General features: G+C 42.3%; 1 protein-coding gene across 5 annotated transcripts in view; it reads left to right on the forward strand.

Annotated features, from left to right (window-relative positions):
* The window catches only part of RASAL2 (RAS protein activator like 2), a 186827-nt gene that overhangs the window by 70121 nt on the left and 90804 nt on the right, over positions 1 to 25902 (forward strand). For all 5 annotated transcript variants that reach the window (XM_075096862.1, XM_075096863.1, XM_075096859.1 and 2 more), the window contains exon 2: positions 17149 to 17276. In XM_075096862.1, the coding sequence (XP_074952963.1) occupies positions 17149 to 17276 (128 nt within the window). The remainder of the gene's footprint in view (positions 1 to 17148; positions 17277 to 25902) is intronic.

The raw sequence follows: 25902 nt of genomic DNA on the forward strand, positions 1-25902 counted from the left end.
GAGGCCCTTGTGACTTTGTGGGGTTAGGTATTGGGAGGTTTACATTTCTTTTGCTGTTAATGCATAGTCTCAAGGAAATGGCTCAGCTAGTCACACTGGTACTTAGAGAAGTCAGTGGGATAGCAGTGTGCGTAATTATTAAGGAAAGAGCAAACCAATGTATGTCAGTAAAAGATGATGCAAATTTTCTTTACCTTGGTCCTGCAGAGACAAATCTCATAGGTCTCCAAAATCAGGCTGGTGCCTTCCTACGTGCTCGTTAGGCACCAGAGAGCAAAAGCCAGGGTTGGGGAGCTGAGATACTCAGCCCTGCACTGCTGATAACCAGGCATCTCTGCTTAGCGGGCACTGCCCGGTGCCGCTTCCAGGTTGGGGTAGCTCTTGGGTCTACCTATATCTGATACAGCACTACTAATGACTTTGTTCCCCCCCCCCCCCCCCCCCATACAGATAGGTGACTTCTGCAGCCACTATTTTAGCTCTACTAACAAGGTGGTTTTTAGCTGGCTTATCCGCAGCAGCGGGGAGCTCTTTGCAGGTTGCTACAAAACTTGCCTGAGGAGCTCGTTATAATGACAGGTCATTAGCTCCTGCTTAGATATACTCTAATAGCTGCAAAAGAGGAGGACTTCTTTCCTGGAAATAAACTTATTTCCTTCTTCATTGTGGAGTTTCTTCTGAGCTTTCTGTGAATGATGCATGTCTATGAACAGAAGTGAAGGCCCTTAAATATAATGGTAAAATGCCATTGGGTTTGTCTGGGGGGAATTATATGTGTAGAGCAGGACTTTTGAGTTACTCTAACAAAATATATGAATGGCTCAGATGTACTAATTGAGAAATTTGTGTTTGCGCAGCAACCAAAACAATTTATTGTGTGCATATGCAGCATCTTGAATTTGGTGGATGTTAGCTCTACAACAGCCTAGCTGTGCTGTGCGGCATATGTGTCCAGGCTTCTGACACCTTCCTACTGTTACTGTGGAAACTAAAATTTCTAACTTCAGACTTGTACATCCCTGAAACAATTTTTTTTTTTCTGCTGAGGCAAAAGGGGACAAAGTCTGCAAATGAGAAGGGAATACTCCTCTGCAATATGAACCCAGCTGGTGCCCTGGCTGTATTTTATTTACTTGGTTGTGCTTGATGGGGAATCACATGTTCAAATGGATGTAGATGCATTTATTTTAATGGTGAAACTCCAGGTAGGTGTGCTATATATGAATTTAGGCATATGAACCTAAGGAGACCTATCCTGAGAAATGGAAACTATAGAATGCAAGGGGAAGAAAAGCATCCTTACTGAGTCACATGTTTCTGAATCACCAAGTATGCAAAGGGAAAAAAGACTCCCTTCCTGCCCCCAACAGGCCCAGGCTGAATTGAAAACACATATAGCAATCTCTGCTCTGAATAACTTCTGCATGGCTATATAATTTCAAAGAGAAATGCTTTCAGAGTGATGATAGGTTTTGTCTACATCTGTAATGCCTCATTTGTCTTTGGCTACTCAACAGCCTTCACTTTGTTTATTCAGAGATGAGCAAACATGAAGCTGAATGTACTTTTCAATGATCAGTGTAAATCAACATGAAAAATGGAGATCATTATAAAATATCACACACATATATATTTAGCAGGGTCTTCTAGATTGCTCCTAAACCTAGAGCTTGACTCCTCGTATGTGCAGAGAATTCACAAAGAGACAGTCATAGCCCAGGGACAGTGAAATGCGGTCGCTGATGGATAAAATAAAATTCAAGCCTGTTTGCATTTTAATGGCTTATAATCACATGAGAGTTTGGGAACGATAAAATAGATATTTTTTAAATCATTGTGTCTTAATTGCTTCAGGGCTAGCAAAACTGGTCCCAGGTACCAAGATATCATTTTCAATTCTCATCCTGTTGTTAAAAGAGGCTTTTACAAAGCCAAGGGATGTGCATGATCATCATTAGTCACTGAGAGCAAAAAAAATAGTACTGGTCTGTAGATGTGGCAAGAAAAGCAGAGCTTAAAGTTTTTGGCAGACTACATAGTAAGGAGGAAATTAACAAGATGCCATGTCTGGTTTTTATCGCCAGAGATTTACAAAAATAAATTTTACATTCGTCAGAGGTGGGGGGGTAGGGTACCATCCTGCTCTAATCATGTACAAGCAGCACAGTCTGTCTTTAACAAACTAAAACTCTTAAATAGAAGGGATTTGTTCCTTAATCTTTAACTCTTTGGTGCTGCCTCTCATCTGCTTGTTATTTCTGCTGTCTGTGACAGGATCTTCATACGTATTTTAAACGTTCCTGCTTTGTACTGCTAGCGTGGACTAGCTCTGCCTGATTCACCACTCCCTCCTGCTGTCTCTGCTGCTGCAGCCTCATTCATGCTTTATCGGCTGCTGCTTGCTTAATCTGAAACTCGATTCCCTGTGTGATAATATTGGGTAGAATTTATCCCTTAACCCCAGAAATAATTTTTGTTCAAGAACACCATTGCAAAGACAGCTAAGCAGGGTATTTCGTGATAACAGTGTCAATTAAAAAAAGGCCGGGGAGGGGAAGGATGGAGCAGAGGATGTTTAAAATGCCAAGATATTTTATAATGGGCAGAAAATAGAGAAGCTCGAGTTTTTGCCCTGTATTTTCTTTTGTTATATCACTAAGTGGATGTTTGTGTCTGTTTATACCCTGATTTCGTGTGTGTTTTGAAATCTCATTGTACTCAGTGGTGGAAAATTGGCTGCTTAAGTAAAGGCATGTTAAGGACAGCTATCTACAGTAGCTGGAAGGAAATGCTTCTTAAACGTATTGTCCGAGTTGGTTCTAGTTAATAGTCTCTTGGGTACGTGAACTTTCCTTACCTTCTCCACCCATCTTCTAGCAGCAAACAGAAGTCTTAGTATTTCCATTTAAAAATAAATAAATTAATAAAAATTGCTGCTGCCCCTGTAAATTGTTTCCCAATAGAAGTGAAATGAGTTTCAGTAATAACTCATAAAATTACTTCTGTGCGTTGATTATTCCTACTGGGGGGGGACCCCATGAAACAGTAACATAAAGCAAATCTCTTCAAACTGGATGAAAATTGTTGTATTTATATAAAGATTCCCCTCTCCCTTTCCTCCTGGTCTGGTTGGATTTACTGTTACAAAATGCAGTAGCACAGCGGGACTGCCAATTAGATGTTATCAGGCCTGTTCCTGCAAGGTTGTGACCTATAAATTTCTGTTTAGCATTGCTGTAGGAAAGACACTTTCTCTCCACTGGTTATTTATCCTTGTTGGGATCATTTATTCTTCTTCTAGGATTTTGGAGATGAGCACCTGTGCTTTACCCTTCTGCTAGAAGGGGGTTTGGATTCTCTGTGCGGGCTTCATGATGTCAGTTTGCAAAACATATGGCAGGAAAAACATTTGGGAACAAGTGCATGTTTGTGCTTAGGGGATTTGTGGTGTTAACACTAGGCATCAGATAAATCAGATTAAAAAAGGCATAGTGAATAATGAAATATTTGGTCCTCACAAGCTTTATATTTTTCGGGTTTGGGGGAATGTAGCAAGAGTGAGGAGGAAAAACTAAGTTGGCATGGGCTCTGGGGTGGAGAGTATTTGGGGTGAGGATGTGGGCTTGCCTTTATTCTTCATAGCCTAGCCTGCTGGGGGGAGAAGGAAATGCATTAAATAGAGGGAAAACCCATTGAAGAATACTTGAAATACTGCACCCCAGCTACAGATCCTTTTAATTAGCTAACCCATCATCAAAGTATACATTAATCACGCTTATTTAGGTTTGCCAAAAGCATAGTAAACCTGCTCCACCTGTTTTGGTGGTATCTTGGGAGCCTTGATCTCAGCATGGCTGAGATGTCCAAACCAAGCTGGCCTACAAGAATGGATTTCCCCTGACAGTGGTAGCCTGGCACTTGCAACTTCTCTGCTCGGGCACTGTTATTTCCTCCCATGTTGCTTCCTTCTTTCACAGTTAGTTTCCCTCAACATCATGTAGAGTAGGCAAGAAGAAAGAAATCGTCTGTTATATTCTGAAATTTCAGAACAGAATTGAGCTTTGATTTGCAAATATTGACATCATATGGCAATAAGGAGACCAAAGCACTCTGAGTCAGAAGGCATCTGAGCCAGCAACTCAGTGTCCTGCCTTGACCAAACTTGTGGTGACCTCCTTGTGCTTAACCAAAGTGGATTGTTCTCCTGAAGCCAGCTTTTCCTCCCTAAGAACAGGTACAATATCTGGGTCAAATTACAAAGGGAAACTAACCTCATATAACCTTTAACTAAAGGTTAAAGAGTAGAGCTGATAAAAGAGGTATTACAGGTTGTTACCTCGCTGTACTGGATTAAATGTGGGATTCAGATTATTTGCAATAAGACATCTCTTTGCATAAATCTAAATATGGCTTAGAATCCCCATTGCATTTATGTAAGATCCGCTTTCCTTGCTCTAAAGTTTTGTGTCTGAACCATCTTCAAAGGATGAAGAAAGTCCAGTCCTTTGTGTATTAGCATTGCATTACTGAAATGCATGAAGACTTTACAGATGCTAGGGAGAAAAATGGAATGAGGAGCATTCTGGTCCTTTTGTGTGGGGTTTTGGTTTTAAGTAGGTCAAATCAACTAACCAGTGTGTAATAGCTGGTTCCAGGTTTGTCTGAAAACCTTTTGAAGATGCTAGAAGGAAGCAGAGCGGGTCTTTTTAAATAGCATGGGGAGTACTGGAGGGCTTAGTTTACATTATACTTGAATCCCTTGAGGTGGTCCCATACTAAGTCATTTGTTTTAAGTGGTTAAAATAAGAGAGCTAAGTTTAGCCTATATGCCTGAATGACCTGGATAATATGCAAAAAAAAATTGCACATCATTGTAGTAGATTTTAGTGTCCTGCGAACTCTCTCTTCGACAAGGGAAATAAACTTGTCTGAGACATCAGCAGTGGTCAGAACTCCTATATTCTCTTTTCCCAAAAGTCTGTTGAGGCAGAAAAAAACCAACCCAAAAGAAGCCCCTAATCACTCGTGTGTACTCAGGCTTCAAGAATTGTTGAGGTTGAAAATAGCTAAAAGAGTACAGCAACAGGCTGTGCAGTGATGGGAACATCACTTTGAAAGCTATGTGATTTATTTTAGTCTTTATTTTTCTTTTATTCTTCTCTCTCATCATGAAAACCACCACACATGGGTAGGGTTTTTTTTCAAACCACAGCAGCTGAGTTTCTGTAGAGGTAGGTTTAAGGGGAGGGGAATTCAGCAATCCTGCCATTGCTCTGAGAAATTAAGTGTATGGGCTGAGATTTCAGATCAGTGACAATGAATGTATCAGTTTTCTTGAAGGAAAGCCAAAGATGAAAGCTTCTAAAAGAAACAGCCTGTGTGGTATAATTCAAACTGCACTTGAAAGCCTGAAAGATGGTGTGTGTGTTTTTCTTCAGTTGTTCTTCTTGACCTTGTTGTGGTCACTATCTCATCACCTTGTCTGTTCCTGTGGCTAGTCCTTGTCTCCACAGAAATGCTTCTCTACCTTTGCTCTTCCTATAGCTCCCTCCCTTTACCTGGCAGAAGGCAGCAAAAGGGTCTTGCTCTCTTGAAACTGTCTGTGACAGATCAGCGTCAGCTGGTTGATGCTTTGTTGGCAAGGGTTGGGGGTAAAGCGGTCTGTGGGGGCAGAACCTTTGGTAATGGTGCTTTTTCAAAGGTTCGTGCGCTGCTTGTGGTACATGTGTGTTCAGCTTTGACTGCAAGTACGCTAGTACGTTTATTTTGTGCACCCAGAAAATGTTCAGGAACTGAGCAGCATTTGGTTTTAAGTTGTTTTGTGGGTTTTTTTGGTGTTTGTTGTTTGTTTGTTTTGTTTTATTTTTCACAGCTGCCTTGGCCCAAGGTCCTTTTTAAGCTCAGGATGCTTTTCCACTAGTCTTCTTCCTGCACTGCTGCAAAGAATAAAGAATTAAGAGGGAACAGCCTAGTCTGGGTGCTTGGTGCTGAAGAGGCTGTAAGATGGAGATTGGGGGTTGGTGAGGGCAAGCATTGCGGAGAAAAGAACAGGGGGTAGGGTATAGAGCTGGGTAAGAAAAGGGTCGTGCATAAATTAAGAGGAAAAATGGCAGATCTTTTTTCTCCCACAAATAATTAATTTTTCTGCTATTCTCCATTTTCTGCTTCCTAAACCTCTCACGAAAGCCTCTCCTTGCTTTGGGGAGAAGTGTCACTCGAGAATCTTCTCAGAACTTGGCAGCTATGTAATAGGGGCATGTAATCTTCTATAATCCTCTCTACAGGTTTGTAATAACCATTTCTGTTTTGAGATTCCAAAGCGTTTTGTAGGCCAAGTGGGAATTTAACTGTGAGAGAAAAGATGTGCTTAATATTCAGGAGCAAAGATGAGTGGTCCTGGACAGGGAAAAAGAACTGAATAAGAAGGAAAGAAAACCTGCTTAGTATTGTAGGGAAGGGTCACAGCGATGGCTTTGAGCAACTGCAGGTTCTTTGAAATCCTAGGTATCCTGGGAACCAAATTGGTTTTTACACAGACAGCAGCTTCTGTTCTGGTGATGTCATGAGCTTCACAAGGCTGCACAATGAGCTGCTTGTTTGCAGGCACGCACAGGAGGCTGGGCTGAGCGTGAAACACACCTGTGTGTTTTGTAAGGTCCCCACCTTGATTGGGTTGTGTTTTCTAGTTCCACTTGTTGAGCTACGAAGTGCACAGATGATTGCATGATTTGAGGTTGCTGGCACCAATCCATTCAAGAAGGTGCTGATGTCTCCCGATAGACACATCTTTCATGCTGTGTCTCATGAACCTGGCTGGGTACAGACCATGGGAACAAGGACAGAGAGAGAGGTGCAGCTGAGGCAAGTGAGGATCAATTACCCTTTGTAAGTTTAGCAATTGGCTATGCAATATGTAAGAAGCTTAGAGGAGTTGAAGCTAATTGGCAGCTTTAAACTGCTATTAAGAGCTCCCACACCTTTTGCTCAAAGAAGCTGCATGGTGACAGCGAGCTGGTGAAACTTTCTGCTTTCTAATCAGAATTACCCAGCCAGGCCAATTTTAGCTTTCTCCCTATTTTTCGCTTCTGCTGCTAGCTCCTCAGCTCTCATTTTTTTAAGACTTTGCAAGAAAGCTCAAGACTGCTGGCACACTCAGCATCTGCTCACTAAACTACTCGTAAGATTTTAAGACTTGTGGTTTCTTTTTTGGAACAACTCCATGATTCTCCCTTTTGAAAAGAAAATCTCGGTGAAACTGCTTGCATGGTTGTGGCCTAACTGAATTTGTGCTCTCAAGGTTCCACAGAGCACTTGGATACCGGGGAACACTAAGCCCTTTTAGTAAATATTGGAGGCTGAGGGCGGTAAATGTGTTAGCACAGGTTTTGCAAAAGGCTTGGTTTTTGAATTGCATGTGTTATGGGGAAATGAGAGGGGAATGATCTCTACTGTAGTCTCACCGTTGGTGTGAAAACTACTAAGCTTTTGATAGGCAAAGTGGTGACGTTGCGAGTATAGGGCAGATGTACTGACTTGGGACCAAGCTAAATTGACAGCGCCGTCTGGGAGCTCAGCTGGGCAAGTGAGCCTGCTGTACCTTGCTCGCTGCCGGCAGTCTTGTACAAACAAGCCAAGTCTCTCCTAGGGAAGGAGTGAAGGGGTGAGAATGATGTCAGCAACAAGGAGAGGCAGCAAGAGCTCATCATTCTGTGATATGCCAGGTTCATTGAACAGTAGCATTTGGTATTTTGTCTCCTGCTGGTTGCAAAGGGGACAGCCATTGCCTGGCTATTAGGTATTCATTCATCTGAAGGCTTAGCCTCTCCCACATAAACATTGCTCTTTACACTTTTTATGCAGACGATCTGTAGGAAATTCAAGAGTCTGGCTGGTAGCTCTGGCCTAGTAGACAAAACATTGATGCCCACTCTTCCAACTTTAAAGGTTAGTCTTGCGGTCTCAGTGTTGAGATGAGACTGCTGCATGTGAGAAATACAGAGCAGAAAGGTGACTCTACTCCCACCCCAACACAGATCTCACAAAGCTTTCCAGGAACTGGTAGAAAAAAGCTGTGCCCTTATCCTGTTTGCAGAAGACATGCTCCAGTCCTCATTCAGAGGAGGGGAAAAAAACCCTCAAAACCATATCCAAGCAGTGAGCAGCAGATACCTTCAGACTTCTTATCTCTAAATTTTAAGATTCCTTCACCCAGAGTTGGCATAGTGATGGCAGGGAAATGAAAGCGCACACAATAAGCATAAAACTTGCCACAGTGATCTTTCTGTGAGGGTACGGGGCATGAAAACTGCACCTGACTGAAGAGTGTTTATGGGAATCTCTGTGGCTCATGAGGTTCTCCACTCGTATAATGGAAAACCAGTTTTTAGACTGTACCTGATCCCTGCCACTCAATAAAAGAATAGTGGAAAGTTAATATGTTAGATTGGCAAGGTTGGGCTATACTAGAAAAATTAAAGGTCTTTTGAAGAATTTGTGTTGCAGTGCCAAATGCTTTGGAATCTGAGGAAGTCATGGTGCTGGTCATGGCTTCTGCCAGCTTCTAAAATACCATTTTCACCTACTTAAACCTTTTATGGCTTTATTCTGTGCAAAATGGATTTTCCAGGTAGTGTTTTGGCTGTAACCAGTTGGCGTGAGAGCTTTTGAGATCACTGAAATCTGACGGTTTGACTAAGCTTTCTTTACCTCCTACCCACAATATTAGGTTTCCATAGAACAATTTGGTTATCATTGCCTGCAGCTGCTGGAGGAGAGCAACTGGATTCCGCTGAACTGAGGGCTAGTTTGCATGTGTAATGAAGTTTGTTGAGCATGGCTATTAAATATAACAGAAAGAATTCACACTAGATTCTTACTTCTGTAATAACATCCTACATAAATAGCGTGCCTCTCATCCCAAAGGATCTGCTCGTCCTTTCTATGCTTAAAATGACACCAACCTCACCAGAGAGTTCTGTTGCTGACCACGAAAATGTAGGTACCTCTTAACTGAATGGAGCTGTGCCACACAGTGATTTAGAAGGGCAAGTGAGCTGTGCTGCATGTCACAGTAGCTACAAGAAGCTTCCTAGAAAACCTACAGTCATTGCCCATGCTGTGATTTGAAATAAAATAGCAAGATTAATGGTTTTATTTCTATAACGTGTACTGGTCATATCTCTAAGTGTGCTGTGATTCAGAGAAGAGTTAATCAACCCTAAGAGCATCATGTTTTCTCTGTAGCACATGAGCCTCAGAGTTACCACACAGTATGTGCTGAATTTTCCTCATTGTATTATACAATTAGTCATGAGCGTTCTATGTTCTGTGTCGGGACATTGTGGTGTTTGTCTATACAGACTTAGACAAACCTTCTTCTCCCAGGTGAATTTGTGCATCATGATAGGTTTTCTTTGAACAGTTGTTTCTGAGAGTGCCTTTCTGCAGTCCTAGCTTGGATCACAAACCATTGCGTACAGCTGGGAGTTGGTATGAGAAATAAGAAATGTAAACAAAAGCTATATATATCAGCATGAGAGAAAGTGGAAGTTGTCTTGATTGTGCTTTTCCTAGCAGACCCTCAGTAAGTGACCTCTGTCGTAGTCTGCTCTGTGTAAATGTTGAGAGATTGTCCTCCTTTTAGCTGAGCCAGGGTTGCTCTGATGCCTGTGCCTGCTCTCAGGGCAGGAATTTGAATTCTCTTCTGTTTTAAATCCAGATCCTGCAGATCTTCATCTGAACATCACACAGCTGTCTGAAATGGTTGCATATATACACACAGCTGTACGTCGCACAACTGTTATTACTGTTTATTTTCACTCGTATTAGTGACTTTTGCAGAAATCCTGCCTTATTACAAGATGCAGGTTTAGGCGAACAAAACATGTAGAGACACAGTGTATTTCCCTTTCTGCTGTATCTTTCCATTGAATCATGAGCTTCACCAGCTTTTAGAGAGAGTGTAAATTTAGTGAAGGACTTTTAATTGCCATTTGTTTTTGAACCTTCATGTCAGTAGTAAGGCTTGAAGTTTCAGCTTCTATTCAACGGCTCGAAAAGGGTTCAAACTGATGATTTTTGGAACTGGACTGCGTACTAGTGCACAGCTGGGTAGGTTGGGGAACTGACAAGCTCTCAGATAACAACACTTACCTAAAGTTCTGAGACTCGTCTCTATGGTAGGTACATAAAACGCCATGGAAACATTGACATTGGGCAAGTAGACCTGTTGTCAAAAGGTGTTAGGGCTTCTACTAATCTCTCTTCAGGGGGTGAAAAAAAAATCCTAACTGCATACAAACTTGGCCACTGTATTAGTTACTCAGCTGCTTGGCAGCTCCTTACTGGAAATACTAGGAACGGAATACGGACCCTAATAAAGTCGACAAAGATTTGGCAAGTACTTCAGTAAACCCTTGATTCTGCCATAGGAAGAGTGTGGTTCAAAAAAGGAGCTTTGACACATGCCAGGGATGCTCTTGTCATCACCGGGATGGAGGTTTATTTTGTGTTTTTATTGATGGTAGGTAGAGAGTGCTTTTTGGCAAAGAAACTGAAGGCATGACTTTACCTTTAACGTAGTTTTGTTGGCCTGATTTCTGCTAATTCTGTACTTTTCACTAGTTCAGAAAAAACGAGAAGATGCCCTTCTGCTTGCAGAAGAGCTATTGGGGACTAAATGACACTGAAGACCCTGTCATGTCTTGGAAATGATTTTCTGATCCTGCCCATTGCCTGCTTTTTGGAAAGTATTTGCCACTTGCGAGTGCATTTGGAATTTAAACAAAATAATTGTTGCATACTTGCAATGGAAGATTCAGAAATGTTCCCATCTGATAGCACTAGTACTACTCCCTAAATACTATTGAACTGCCGTCAGTTTTCATAAAATGTCTTACCCTTTCTGTGGGGATCAACTTGGCACTGGCTGCTTCTTTCCTTGTTCCCTCGCCCTGCACCAGTCAACACTTTTTTTGTTGTTGTTAGGCGGTTATGGCATAACTATTCCTTCTCCCCCCGCCCTTCCCCCCCCCCCCCCTCTTTTTAAAATAAGCTCTGTTGTTAATAAGGTACAAGTTGTCATTTGGCTGAGAGAAAGGGAGCTTTGTGGATATTTATAACATGCCTAATGGCATTTCAGAGCCCCGAGGAAAAACAATGCAGCTTCAAATCTTCAGCGATGTCAGACGTGGCAGGCAGACAGTGATGCTCTTCTCGGTTCAGCAGGGGAGGATGTACCAAAAAGGGGATTTTTCCAAGCTGTTACTTAACTGATATTAGCATTTGAAGGCACATAAGGCATGACCTTTAATCCTGTGTGTAGACTAACTGATCTGCTTGCTTGAATGCCTCATTGTAATGATGCAGAATGGAAAGGATTGCATCAGACCAGAGAAAATCTTCTGTCACCAGAACTTGCATGTTCAGGTGTGTGGCTGCATAAGCCCATCCCACACGCAACACCTGCAAACTCAGAGCTTTCAGATGCACCTCCCTGATCTCTCCTCCAGTTCCTGTCCGAAATTGCATTCATCAGTGAGTTACCCTCCAAAGCACAAGCCTTCCTGTATGAGCTGATAGATGGCAGCCCCAAAGTGAGAAAGGGCAGCCCTGACTTTCGGTCTTACCCAGAAGTGTAAGCGGTCCTAGTTACACATGGACTTTTTGCTATTCACTTCCATAGCGATTCAGACAGTAGTGGTAAATTAGTTTTATGGAGCATTAGTAGAAGAGGTCAGTGAGTTTTATTACATTCACATGAAAAGTTAGAGCCAAGAATGTAAAACGAAAACTGAAGATGAAGAGTACTGGAAAGCAGAACAGGGTTTGTGAAGCGACCGAGTGTATATGTGATACTGTGTGAAGTCCCAAAGAGTCTTCAGTCTAACATACTTCAGAATAAGTTTTGAAGTTACAGCTGTTGCGAGAGGCTCCGAAGAGGTCAACTATGTAGGAGGGCTAGCTGAGAAATAATTTAAATAGGTGGGACAAATGTACCAAAGCTACACTGTGATTTTTGTTGCAGTGAGTTTTCTCATAATGTGTGTTCAGCATCCGTCTAGTTTGTGAAAAGGGCTTGCAGCATCAGCCTCGGGAGAGGACTGAAGTTATGGGATCTGATACACAGGAAAACCAGCTTGCAACTGCTCCTTTTTGTTGAAGAGAGTGCTTGGTCAGCCTACAGGGATGGTGGGGCTGTGTCCTGATGCGTTCAAAAGGATACCGATACAAACACAAAATATTAATGCTGTGGTGTTCTCTAGCAGTGATTGACAGCTCCAGACACTGAGATGGCATGTTACTTTGCCAGCAGCCTGTGGAAAGCTGTTCTGACGTAGCCAACCGGCTTGGCAGCAGAGCTGTGGCTGGCCCGCAGTGCCTGATGACTCAATTAAGTCCTGGAGTTGTTATTGCAGTGGAAGAAGTCATTCTGTTCTTTAATTCCTTTGTGCAGTCCATAGATCAGTTGGATGGTATCCTGCCAAGGCCTGTAGTTAGTAGAAATTATAATTGGGGCTGGGCGAGTCGTGACTGTAGATTCTGTGTTGGAACTAGTAGTCCAGAACAGTGTGTGTGGTTTTTTTTTTGTTTTTTTTTTTTTTCCACGAGGAGGTCTACTGTCACTTCAATACGTGGTTGACTTGGTTATCAGTCAGCATAGCAGCTGGAGGCACTCTCTTGCTGCTAGCCCACCCACGTGAGCAGGACAAGACATGCCTTCATCCTTTTTTGCCCTCAGTGATGTATCATGTGCTTTCATTACCCAAGATGCGCAAGATCCACAGAGCTCTGGTCTTCACATTTCTGTAGTGTACTTGCGCAAGGGGCCTGTGGCTTCATCCTCATCAGTTGCCTTCCCTCTGTCAGCCTGTTGCTCATAGGTTTTTCTTGCTTAGGTGCGCCTAGGGTTCGTGTTCTGCTGTTTGGGAAACCGAGGTCTAAGCAGGAGCAACAGTGGTTTTATTTTACAATTGGTTAGGTTTTTGGTTGTACACCATGGTAAATGTGAGTTGAAGTTGTGCCAGAAATCTACCTGGAGGGCTAGTGTCTGCAAGGAGGACAAATATGTAACTTGTGAAGAGGCTGTTGTACTCCAGGATTTTGCACAAATGCACTTTTGCTTCACAGAGATTGCGTTGGTTTCCCGTAATTATATTTATGCCTAAGTAGAGTTTTGGGCAATTTCTAGATACATAGGTCTTGCTTGTCACTATTGAAAATTGAGCTTTGTTAGAAGAGGTATGAGTGTGGAGCCTGATTCTGAATCTCTGCTTGTTCCCTGAATTATCTCATCTGAAATTAAGGGAGGAAAAGTGCATTTTTTTAATGGTCAGAGCAGTAGGAGTCACGAGTTCTTCTTCCCCCCCCCCGCCCCCCGCTTTAAGCGGGGCATCAGATTGGCTGTTTCAAGCATTATTCTGAATGGTCAAAAAATCCAAATGCAACGTGACATTGAATTCGGCACTGAAAGCTGTCTTTCAAGTTCATTCTCTGGCTTTAGAAGTTGGCATGTTCCTTTCAATGCAGAGGCGAAGCTGCTATTATATGCAGGAATAGAGCATGAAGACATTGCAGCTTTTTTAATAATTAGGTGGGATTTGGCACACACAGGGTCTGCAAAGAGCGATGTCAGTTGGAGGGGTACATTACTCAGCTTTTAATGCTTGTGTTCGGGCTTAGACTCTTCCTTGCAGCTCGGAAGGTGCTGGGAGTTTGAGGATTCGCTGGCCTCTAGTGGTGAAGCTGGGTAGAAGCTACAAGAAGCATCTTGTGCTTAGCTCTGTGCAAGCATTGGGTTAGTATGTGTACTAAAAGGAAGCCAGCATTACAAAACACTTTGGTTTTGAACACTGATTTTGCTTAATGGGCTCCTGAAATAGTTGAAGGAGATCCTAGACTGCTATGCAGAAAGCCCGTGACAATATCGTGATTTTTGGTGGTAGTTCAGGGACTTCAGCAATATACAGGGTATACATTGACAATGGCTGATCTTGAGATCAATGGAAGTAAAGTTGTATAAAACTAGAGTGCAAGATAAAACTGAAACTTAATGTTGCGAAGCAACAAGAACTTAATCTCAAAACTTTTAGAAAACAGTTTCAAGTCATCTCTTTCTAGTTTGTATAAGTGGTGGTACCCATGGCTCTGTTGTATATGTTCCTTTTTCTATTATTCATATAGCATTTTTGTCTCCTGTAAAGAGATTTTTGTACATTGACTGCACACTTGAATTCCTAGGGCGGTCGTCTTTGCACCCAGTCTTCTCATAGCACTGACAGTGTACCTTGCTGCTCAGTGGCTTTCTCTGCTTTTGGGCTTGGCTGCTTGGCAGTGAAGTCTGTCTGCTGTGCTTGTTCATGTGCTTTCCTTTCCCAGTCTTGGAGAAAACCTCTTAGTAGTGAGAGGCACAATGTGATATGTAGCTCAAGCCTGAGAGACTTAAGGGAAAGTGATTTTAAAATAAATTTTACAAGCTCATCACTGGGAGCCAAGTAAGTGGATTTTGTTTTGATTTGGAGGTGTTTTGGTTTTGGGTCTTTGACCTTCAACAACCACACAACAGAAGGGTTCTTCAAGAGACCAGGCAAGGTGGACAGCTGTTTAATTTCCTCCATCTCCAAGGCAGCTACACCAAAAGCCTGCTTGTACACTTCTGGGTCCTTGAAATACCCTCTCCTGAGGTAGTCTATGCCAAGGATGCGCGGAGCCTCTGGGCCAGTCACAATGGGGTGCTTCTGCCACTCATTCCTGGTTAGGCTCGCTTCGGCCTCCAATACAGTTAGCTCTTGGGATCCCCCTGTCACTCCAGCAATACTTGATGAGTTCTGCCCCTATAGAGTCTGATGGCATTAAGGTGCACTGTGCTCCAGTGTCTGCTAAAACTTTATACTCCTGTGGGTCGGATGTGCCAGGCCATCGGATCCACACAGTCCAGTAAACCCAGTTATCCCTTTCCTCCACCTGGCTGGAGGCAGGGCCCCTCTCTTCCTGATCATAGTATTTGTCACTCACTTCTTGTAAATACGAATCATAAATGTCTCTATTAGGATCAGAAATAAAGTCAGCACTTCTACTCCTCCGTCTGGGGAATTGCTTACTGGAAACTGGAGCAACAGTTTTCCTGGAAGAACCCCCTGAGTGATTGTTTTTCTTTGCAGCTCACATACCCGTGCCTCTAGGGTCGAGGTAGGTTTTCCATCCCACTTGCTCATGTCCTCTCCATGGTCACGCAGGTAAAACCATAGGGTGCCTCGTGGTGTGTATCCTCTCTCTTGAGCAAAGGGACGCTTACTCCTACTGGCTGAGATACTGGTCCATCCCAGCGGGGAGTAGGACATATATTTGAGTTGCTGGACCTGCCGGACAGTTTCTCAACAGCAGAGACGAGTGAGGAAGTGAGATTTGCTTCGTAATCGCGGAGTTTATCAGTCACCTCCGCCACCAGTGTGTGCCTCAAGGGGATTTGATTTTGGGTCGAAACAGCCAATGAACTGAATGGTATGCTGTAAATTGCTATACAATGTTGTATGTCATCACTACTCTGGTTGCTATATGCCATATCAATGGTATCATGGTGGGAATCTCCCAAATTAATAAAAAAATTGAACTTCCATTGAACCAAGCAATGCAGCGGTGATAGAACAAGGACTGACTTCAGCATGCAACAATCCAACACCACACACCCTGTCTCTCCGGCCCTGAAAGACTTGTACAATAGATGGAGCCCAAAGTCATGGACTAAATGAACTCAATGGACATTTCACAGACATTTTACAGGGGTGGTCCATAGGCTAGGGGAATGATAAATGGGATCTGTATACTCTGTTAAAGGATGAGAAGGCGGGTAGGGGTTATTGAAGTTTTATTCGCTAGTATGGGACCTAAGCATGATGTAAATGGTAGGGAATAAGGGGTGGATACTGTCATGGTTTTAGCTGGGATAGAGTTAATTTCCTTCACTGCAGCTGGCATAGTGCTGTGCTTTGGACTTAGTATGAAAATAATGTTGATAACACACCGGTGTTTTAGTTGTTGCTGGGTAGTGCGTGTACTAGTCAAGGAGTTTTCAGCTTTCCATGCTCTGCCGGGTGCACAAGAAGCCGGGAGGGGAGGCAGCACAGCCAAGAGTTCGGATTCAAACTGGCCAAAGGTATATTCCGTATCATGTAATGTCATGCCCAGTTTGTTAACTGGGAGGAGCTGGCCAGGGGAGGCAGGCAGCAATTGCGGCTTGGGGACCGGCAGTGTCGGTCAGCGGGTGGTGAGCGGTTGTATCATTTGTGGTTTTGGTTTTTTCCTTTTTCCGTTTTCCTTTTTATTATATTATCATTATTGTTATTATTATTATCATCATCACTATTATTATTATGAATTTATTTTATTTTTATTATACTGTTCTCATCTCAACCCAAGGTTTGTTTTTTTGCTTTTGCTCTTCCGATTCTCTCCCTCATCCCACAGGGGTGGGGGAGCGAGCAAGCGGCTGCATGGTATTTAGTTGCTGACTGGGGCTGAACCACAACAATTTGTTTGGGGTTTGGGTTTTTTTTTTGTTGTTTGTTTGAGTTTTTGTCACTACAGTGGCTGTGGCTAAATGAAAATGCTGGAAAAGTCCTATTTGTCACAATTTAATCAAAGAGCTTCCCTCTAAAAAGATGCTAGTACGCCCTTCTCAATGAAATGCCCATTCCTTTGAATTTTTCCCTTCCTTCTTCAAGCCTGCCTTCCCTGATCCCTGTTTTTCTTCCTATGTCTCTATTCTTTTATTAAGATTTAGGGTACATTCAGGCCCCTACCCATTTAACCACATTTGAGAAGGGCCCGGGAGGGAAGATGAAGTTTGCATGAGAGCTCTTGGTCTTTTCTTTTGATTATATTTTAGTCTGTGACAAAGACATTTATATTCACCTCAGGTATTGCCATTTTAGTAAGTCGTGCTGTACATAAATAAGTATTCATAGCGTACCTTATGTTGCGTTCCACATGGGTGCCTCCCAGGATTAGCATTTTGTCTTTTAATATGCTGAAACAGGCACTCCTAAGTACAAATTGCAGTTTTGGTTCACATCTAGCTGCAGAACCGCAAAAGCAAAAAGGTGGTTAATGATACATGCTAATGATTCTGGCGTTGTGGTTTTCTGTTTGCAGATGTGAAAGGACCACCTACACACAGACTGTCCTGCGGCCAGTCCCCCTACACTGAAACGACAACATGGGAAAGGAAATACTGCATCTTGACAGACAGCCAGCTGGTGCTGCTCAACAGGGAGAAAGAGGTGAGAGAAGCTCAAGCTGGCTGCTCAGGATATACCTTTCGGCTGTTATTGGTAAAACAGGAAGGAAGCTTTTTCCATCTCCCCTTTATTTTGTTCACAAGTTTAGTATAATGTGTGAAAGGGGGGAAAAGGGGAGCTAACATATTCTACGTATGGATGGCATGGTGCACACAGTTATAATCCAGCTGGCGCAGATGCCAGTGGAATGGAAGAGGTGACAGCAAACTCTGCGCATCCAGAACTCCCTGCTTGGAGTTTTACAGCCTGCGTTTAAGTCTGCCAGTACATCTTCCTATGTTATTGCTGCTTTTGATGGTAGTTAAGGCCACCACAGATGTAAACCTACCTCCTCACACCAATGCAGACATAAAGGTAGGTAAAAGCAAAATAAAGGTAGGGGAAAAAGGGGTTTGTTTGTGTCTGTATTGGAGTGCTGGGCAAAGAAGGTGTGTGCAGGCTTCATGCTGTGCAGTCATCCTTGCTGCAGTCACAAGTAAATTGTTTGAAGTAAAGGTTTGTCCTCTCCCTTGCTAAATGCAGCAAGGAAGATTGGGTGCCCCTTGGCATGGATGCTCAAAACTATTGCAGACATCTTTGCTTTAATTATAAGATTACTCTGTGTGTGTGTGGGGGGGGGGTGTTTGTGTGTGTGTATAGCATGTAGTACTTGGCATCAGGCCTTGCCATGAAGGTATTGTCGGTATGCATAAAGAATAGGCATGTTTTAATTGATTGAAACACTGAACAAACAAATGCTGATAAATGCCTTCTCCTAGACTGTGCCATGATATGTTTTTTCTTGTGATATTTGATGTCTACAGGCTGCCATGAATACATGAGCTTTAGAAGCATTTGATAATGCTCCTGGCTTTGTTTGTTTAATTATTCTGCTGTAGATTTACCCTATTTAAAAAAAATATTTCAGGAGTAGCTATGAAATAACAATGTTTTCAGATTACTGAAATAGATTTTATTATATATAAATGCCATGAATTTGAGTCTAATACCATGATTTCCTGTATTTGGAGACGACATGAATTTTGGGAATTTTTCTTGATTCTTTTGAAGCTTCTGTGTATGGCTGTGTACAGGCTGAGGGTATAAGACCTGTTTCTGATGTAGCACTAAATTTTATTTATCTTCAGCTATAATCAGGTTTATTTACAAGGGCTGAAATACTTCCTTGCATAGAGGGAGTAGGAGGAAATGGTTTAAAGAAGGACTTGAGTTATTAGAAGGGAACAACATCAATGTTAATGTGTAGGAGTGGTGATCAAACGCAGGGAGAATAGAAGGCCCATATCATGATGTTTGTTTACTATGTAATTCTTTTTCTAGTCTGACAGGACTGTCACCTAAGGCATTAAAGTATATCCTGAAGAAACTCAAGGACATGTGAGAATTATTCCTAAAACTGTACTGTACCAGCACAGCTGGGCTAAAAGGATGTGTCTCATTAAAGAAACCTAACTGAAAACAACAGTGGCTCACATCATAAGTAATTATCTGAAGGTGGTAATCATGCACTTATGGGTTCTTAATTTCTCCTACCACATACAGTTAAAAGCATTTTGCTGGGAGTAAGATGAGTCCTTTGTGTAGATCGTGAGGAGTAAATATGGGAAGCCTGATGTATCACTGGTGTATTAAGTCATTATATGCTATCTTTAAATACACTGTGGTTTTTGTCAGAAGCTGGAGAAATTCAACATCAGGCTATACAGAGCCTGGGTTCTAAATATAGCAGTTACCCCCAAAAATGGAGCAGTAGAGTAAATCTTCATAGTGTGCTCTCAAAGGAGCCTGCCTGCACTGTCACAATGAGAAATAACTTGTTTTGGGAAATGCTGCATGCAGATGGGCCAAGCAGACATGCCTTGGGTGCAGGTGTGACTCTGCGTGCTGATAATGCGATTCGTGTCAGAAGCTAGTAGCTGGAGTCAGATTTGCCATTCTGATTTTGAAGTAATTTGGGACTACTGTAAGTGAAAGGAAGAAGGCAACTGCTTACAGAGTCATGAGTACCCTGTAGGAAAATAAAAGGTTGTTTTAATCTAGCTCCTGAGTCTGTACACATGGCAGTGTACATACGAGTCCTTAAAGAAACACAAAACATATAGAACTGCTATTTGGGAGAGATGCAGAGCTGCTACTCTGGATTTGCACTTTCTTATAATTTTTCTGAAATAGAAGTATCCCTTGTAGCTTTCATGAGAAAGAGAAGGGGAGGAGACTTGGTTAAATTTTACTCGGCAAGTCTTTCAGAATTGAAAGAGGCTTTATGAAATGTGATCTAGAGGAGTGAAAAAAGGCCTAAGGCAGCAATGGGGAGAGATGCTTGGGAAGAGGATAATGATTGAAAAGTATGTAGGAGGGGAATCGAAAGAAGCCCATGGGTGGGACGATAGGTACAGGGAGCTTAAGCAAAAGGCCAGATGAATGAGGAGAGGGAGGTTACTTAAGGAAGAAAATTGAAGATTATGTTTACAGTAAAATTATTGGAAAGGTGGTGCTGGAGAAGGTTTTTTGTTAACCCAAAATGAGGTGAGACAGGCAACGGGAAGGTGAAGATGGAGAGGAAACCTGCTCTCAACCTGGAAATTGCTGATAGAGTGGGTAGGTGGGAATTTCTTTGGACTGCTGAATAGGATCTTAGAAACAATGTGAGGGACAGAACGATACCCATCAGTGAGGGGGTGGGTGTGGGGGAAGAAGGAAGAGATGATAACAGCAGAGTGCCCTTGCAGCTGAAAGGGAGCACTTGCATCATCATGAGGCTGGTGTGATTTGAAAACTGTAAGACTGAAGCATCTTATTTTATTCTCTGTGCATCTCCTTTGTTACTTCACAGAATCAAAACCCAAGAAGCTTAGCCTGTGTGAAATTGAAAGGGAAAAGAAATGTTTGATGTTTATAATACGTTGTAACATCATGCAAGTATGTATGTCAAAGCCCAAAAGTAGGAAAACATCCAAAATGCAAACAGGTAAAATGAAACATGTCTTAATTGTTTCAGGTGTAATGCTAAGTTTGGTTTTGTTCAGTTAATGCTGTTAAAATACAGCATTTTGAACTGCACAGATTTTTTTAAGACTGAGGGAACAGTACAGGAATAGAGTAGTAAGACAACTCTGTAACATCCCACCACTACGGATTTATTGTCAATGCAGTTTGGGTAGAGTATGTGCAAGAGAGATTATGTGCTGTGCAAGCACAGGAGTCGGTTGGAAATCAGAGAAATTTTGAGGTATAACTTGATCCAAAAATATTTGTAATTACTTAGACAAAAATAGTCTGAAGTCGACACTTCACCTTGTGCAGTGTAGAAAAAATATTAATTATTTGACACCTTGTCAACTTTATGAAATGGAAATAGGTGAGACTGAAGAATGAAGATTATTAATGAAGGGAGAGATTGATGCCCAAAAAGTAAGTAGAAAGAAAATTCATCCTTGTAGGGACATGGGAGATGACTTAGCAAATAAGGAGTCATGAGTGACAGGAGATGTGCAATTCCAACAACATATCATGGTACGGTAATATCTAGCAGCATCTTCTGAGACTAGGAGAACAGGTCTAGGTTGATTCACTGACAAATCAGGTATTTTTATTACAAGGAAGTTTCCCCACTATTTGGAAGGTGTAGATATTTTTGTTGTTTGTGAAACCTGTTCCATAGGGTAAGAGCTGTGAGGGCACAGTAAAAGTGTCTGCAAAAATCAGTGCCATTTGAACAGGGAAGGGGAATGAGGTGGTGTTTATGAAGAGCAGTTTCAGATCGATAATCCATTCCACAGCACTTCCACAAGAGATGTGACAAATGGCTGCATCTGGTTTGGGGCTGCTTTTTAGTTAGTCTTTAACTTTTACTTTTGTGTTCAGCTGGAAATGAAGACAAAAAAGACTTTTCATTGTGTTAGACTATTCCTTTTTCCTGCACCCAAAACCTCATCTTCCTTCTTGGGTTTAGAGGTGTTTTTAATCAAGGGCAAAGGATAGTACAGACCTATGTTCACTGTGACAAGATCTACTACTTATTGGTGCTGGTGACAGAGGCCAGGAGACGGACATCTCTGAAGTATTTTCCTACTCTTCTGTCTCCTGTGACTGACAGCAGTAGTGGAGTGACAGCGATGCTCCCAAGAGAAAACAGCAAGAGCAAACACAAATGCATGTGGCCCTATGGGAGGTTCTTCAGAAATGCCCTCTGCCCTTCTCAAAAAGGCTTGTCATGGTGGCATCTTACAGCAGATATGTTTTACCTGTAAACAGGAGTTTGTGAAAGCAGAACCCACTCATAATAAAATAGTCTCTTGACTCTCCTTAGTGTGGCTACCTGCTCAAGAGCTGACACAAATTATGGGAAAAAATCATACGCAAGTGAACAGTTATCACCCTTCTTAGGGCTGTTGGCATCTCTCAGTGCTATGGAGCCAGCTTCTAACTTTCTGGAGGAAGTTAAAAATTAAAATGAATTATTTAACTGTTTTGTTGACATGATTCCAAACTTCCTGACTATTACTTCAGAAGAGGTTGCAAGTTCTCAAGTTTTTGTGTCGAAACAGTATTTCCACTCTTGAAAAATCTATCTGTGATGAAGAAATGTTTTTTCCTAGGTTTTTTTTTTTAAAGATCCTATCTCAGTTTGCCTTTAAGAGATATTAAATGCTTGTAAAGCTCTTTATCCTATTTATTCTGAAATCTCTTCTTCATCAAACTACTAGAAATCCCAAATATAGGCTTTTTATACCTAAAAAGCATGTTCCAGTGTGGCAGGTGTGCTGGGATGCTGTTCAAGAGTTTAGAGTCTGAGCTCTGAGCCCATCCTCGTTAAATTGTGAAATTTGCCAGTGAAATGTGGCCAATGATCAAAATTGTCAAGATTACCAAAATTATCAGCATTTGGACTGTCCCTACATACCTTCATGTCCCAGAGTTACCCTGCTCAGAGTCTAGCCCTGAACCAGCAGCTTCAGCACGTTGTCTCAGGATCAAACGATTCCCAGGCTGGTGAAGTCTCAGCAGGGCAAAGAACAGGATAACAAAACTGGATGGAAAAAAAAAAAAGAGCTGAAAGCCTAGATTGCCATTAGAGTCTGGACTCTGCAAGATTTTGTCATTCTTTTTGATCCTTTGCTGAACTGCTTGCTGCAATGGCAGGGGCTGGAGGAGGGTCAGGGAGATTGCGGATGTCTACCTTGGTATTTACATGGTCTGAAGTTGTGCAATCGCTTGTGTTTCATGCCACCTGATCTGTGAATCCATTTGACCTACACAGATACACCTGTTTAGAAACACATCAATCCTCTTCCAGGATGCAGAATTGCTGACCAAGATCATTTCACATGTTCATGATGCTGTATTTTTAAGAGCAGGCTGATCTTATGCTAAGCAATAAATACTGGTCCCTCAGTCTTGGAGTTTGTTCTGTTTTTAAATTTTTTTTTAAATACAGTCTGAGACTATGGTTTTGGAGGAGTGTTACTTAAAATAGCACAGCACTTATAAGTCAGACTTAAGGGGGGATCTTTTTTAGCTACTATACTACATTGATCTTGTCCATGAAATCGTGGGTTGTTTGTGTATTGTCTGGTGTAGACCAAGCTATGTTGCATTAAAATGTTGTTCCTTATACAGTTTGTAGAATTAATGAGTGAAATAAACTGGATCGGGTTTTTCTCAAGCCACTCTAAATATACTAACAAAAGCAGTCTTTTGCTGGCATGGACTGTACTGCACTAGATGAATGCAGCTACCCTGATCAACTCTTTAGTGTGCAGCCTAGCCGTGTTTTCCTACTGCAGGCAAATGTTAAGTACAAAAGGCTAAGTGACCCAGAATTAGGGCCTGAGCTCTCAGACAGTCTTCCTGTTAATGGCTCGGTTCCTCTTTGAAGATAAATCCTATCTCTGGTATGCAGAAGTAGATTTGTTTTTAACACCGACTCCGGTGTGCTGCAGCCTGTTTGCTTTTCCCAAGGACACAAAGGACAGCGTGGCCTCGATCACCATTCTCCTCCTTACCCTCGGCAGCAAGTCAGTACATCCATAGCGTCCTCTTGGCTGTTGTCGCTGTTTCCAGGGCAGTGGTAGTGCTTTTTTTTCATGTCAGTGCATTGAAAGAGTGTTTCTGTCATCTCATGTCCAAAAGCACACACAGATACTAAAGAGGTACACTTGAAAGAAAAGGAACTATAATAATTTCTCAGTTAAAAAAATCTAATAGTGTGGAAATCTACCCTGCAGGAGCTGTATTGGTATAGGGCTAGCAGTTAGGCGTAGGGGCAACAAGCTCACTGAGAAAGGAGCAGCACAGTGTGGTGGCTTGATGCTTTCAAGGTGTGCTAAAGCGTGTGTGTGGTATGGCTGGCAACAGCGGTTCTGGCAAATACGGCTTCCGTCATCCCACCAAAAAACACTCTGAAGGAAATCAGGAGAGACAGAAGAGGTAGTGGAGCAGAAGAGCGTTTAGAAAGGAGTAAAACTAAATGGAGCCTCCAGACAAAAACTGAAAATTTAATATGTGATCTTGATTGAATGAATGTAGTATAAACCCACAAAATTAGTCTCTGCTTAACTTCATAATGTGCCTTTGCATGGAGATAGTTCGGCAGGGGAGCTGCTGTAAAAATCTTCCAGCAAAGAAAGTAGCCTTAACAGAATAACCCTAGGGATTTGGGCAACTTGTTTTGAAAAATGAACACTGTTTGAAGGAGACAAATAGACTAGCATAGTAATAAATAGCATTAAAAAATGACCTTAAGAGAATGCTAAGTGCTTAAAAGTCAGGAAATGCCAGAACTCGTTTGTGAGAGCCATTGTAGTGCAGCCTGTTTCTAAAATAGTACAGTATCTTGTACATCATCTACACCCTTCAGTACAAATGAATAATATCTTTTTGTTTGCTATTAATACTAAATTTTCAGAGATGATTGAAGATCTGGAAGGATAAGCAGCACAGGAAATACGACAGGGGCTTCTGTTCCTTTAGCTGCAAGCTGTCTTTTATGTAGCTGTATGAGAATAAATTGCCATATTGCATGTATTGCCGTTGTACTGTTGAAGCCAATGTCCTCATCAAAAGTCTGCTGAGATGTTTTGGGCACCGAGGGGGGTTGTGCCTGCCTCCAGCCCCTGGATGCTGCATCTCTCTCTTATCCCCGGAGTTTCTTCCAACTGTTGAATATTAGGGCTTAAGGCGGCCCCACCAAGTTACAGGTCCCTCATATGGTAACAGATACCAGACTTGACAGCTTTAGGATAAATGATTTATCTCTAAATAATGTTGTGGTGACAAATACAGATCAGGATTACAATTATGCAGGTTGTTACAAAGAAATGCAGTCATTCCGTAGCACAATTATCCAGGTTGAAACAACAGCAAATCCAGTGATTCACCAGTACTGAGCTAAACTTAATATCCGAGTATGCAAAGACCTACAAAACCATGGTCATAACCATGATGATCAGACAGGTTCGCAGGAAGCAGGGCATGGCTTCCTTGGCTGAGCAACTCGGGCCAGCTGGCGGGCTCAGGGAATTCCTCGTTCACCAGTTGGGGTGTCCTCTTGTTGAGACATGGAACTACTATCTGGACTTGTTGATCAACCATCACATCCCACCTCTGGCTCCCCTCTGTACCAATCCTTTGGGGCATGTGGTGCCCAGAAATATTGCATAAGGCAGTACTGGCCCCAGGTGCCCACCCCTTGATGGTGACTCAGCCAGGAAACAATGGTTACCATGGGCCAAGAACCTGTTTAGCTTGGTTCCGGAGATCCATTTTCCTCAAGCAGCCTCCATTGTTGGTGGCCAGGCTTCCACCAGCTTGAAGGATCTTTGCTGTCTTTTGTCCTTTGAACCTCTTCAGAACAACGTGTGTGTTCTTCAGAAGGGAAGAGTGAAGGATGCTTTCCTCCTGCTGGAAGCAATGGCTTTCACCTGCTGGAAGGATATCTTCTGCAGGCTGCAGCTCTGGCAAGCAGGTAGCTGTCTGAAGGTTTTGTCTGTCTGCTTTTCTATACACAAAGTAACTGATGCTTGAATTAACCTGTGCTGGTCACGTAAACAAAATCAGGATGCTCAAATGTGTGTGTGTAATTCATAGAGTAGTTCGGTTCTCCTCCTTCTCTAGATCCCTTTGTATGTGTTTTTGGGGTTGGATTAGGAGTACATCAGGCTTGTTTCTTGTTACTAGACATACCTGCTGCTGTGCAAAGAGGCTGTGTCACCTAGGCTCTGTTAGAGCTCTTGGCTGTTGTCTAAATGCCCTGCAGGTGTAGTGATAGGTAGCACAATTTACCACTTTTCTTTTCCGGCATAAGCACCTCTCTAGCAAAATGTAGTCACCCAGGCAGGTTTTAAAAGGCAAGGTTAGGGGGAAACAAACTGTTGAGGGGTTGAGGTCTGCCAAAATTTCAGAAGAGAAACAAGATCTTTATACATTTGGTACTTTTAAAGAGAATTAGCATACAGAATTTTATTACAATGAAATAGCAAGGACCCCAAGCCTTTCTTAGAGCCTTCTGAGGTCCCACTTTTAGGAGGAGTTTGACTTAATCATAGAAGGTATCTCCTTTCTCTATTGTGCCCAATACAACAAGCCAAATGTCCTGTTTTTCTCTGAC

This window comes from Phalacrocorax aristotelis, chromosome 6 (genome assembly GCF_949628215.1).
Source record: "Phalacrocorax aristotelis chromosome 6, bGulAri2.1, whole genome shotgun sequence".
Taxonomy (NCBI): domain Eukaryota; kingdom Metazoa; phylum Chordata; class Aves; order Suliformes; family Phalacrocoracidae; genus Phalacrocorax; species Phalacrocorax aristotelis.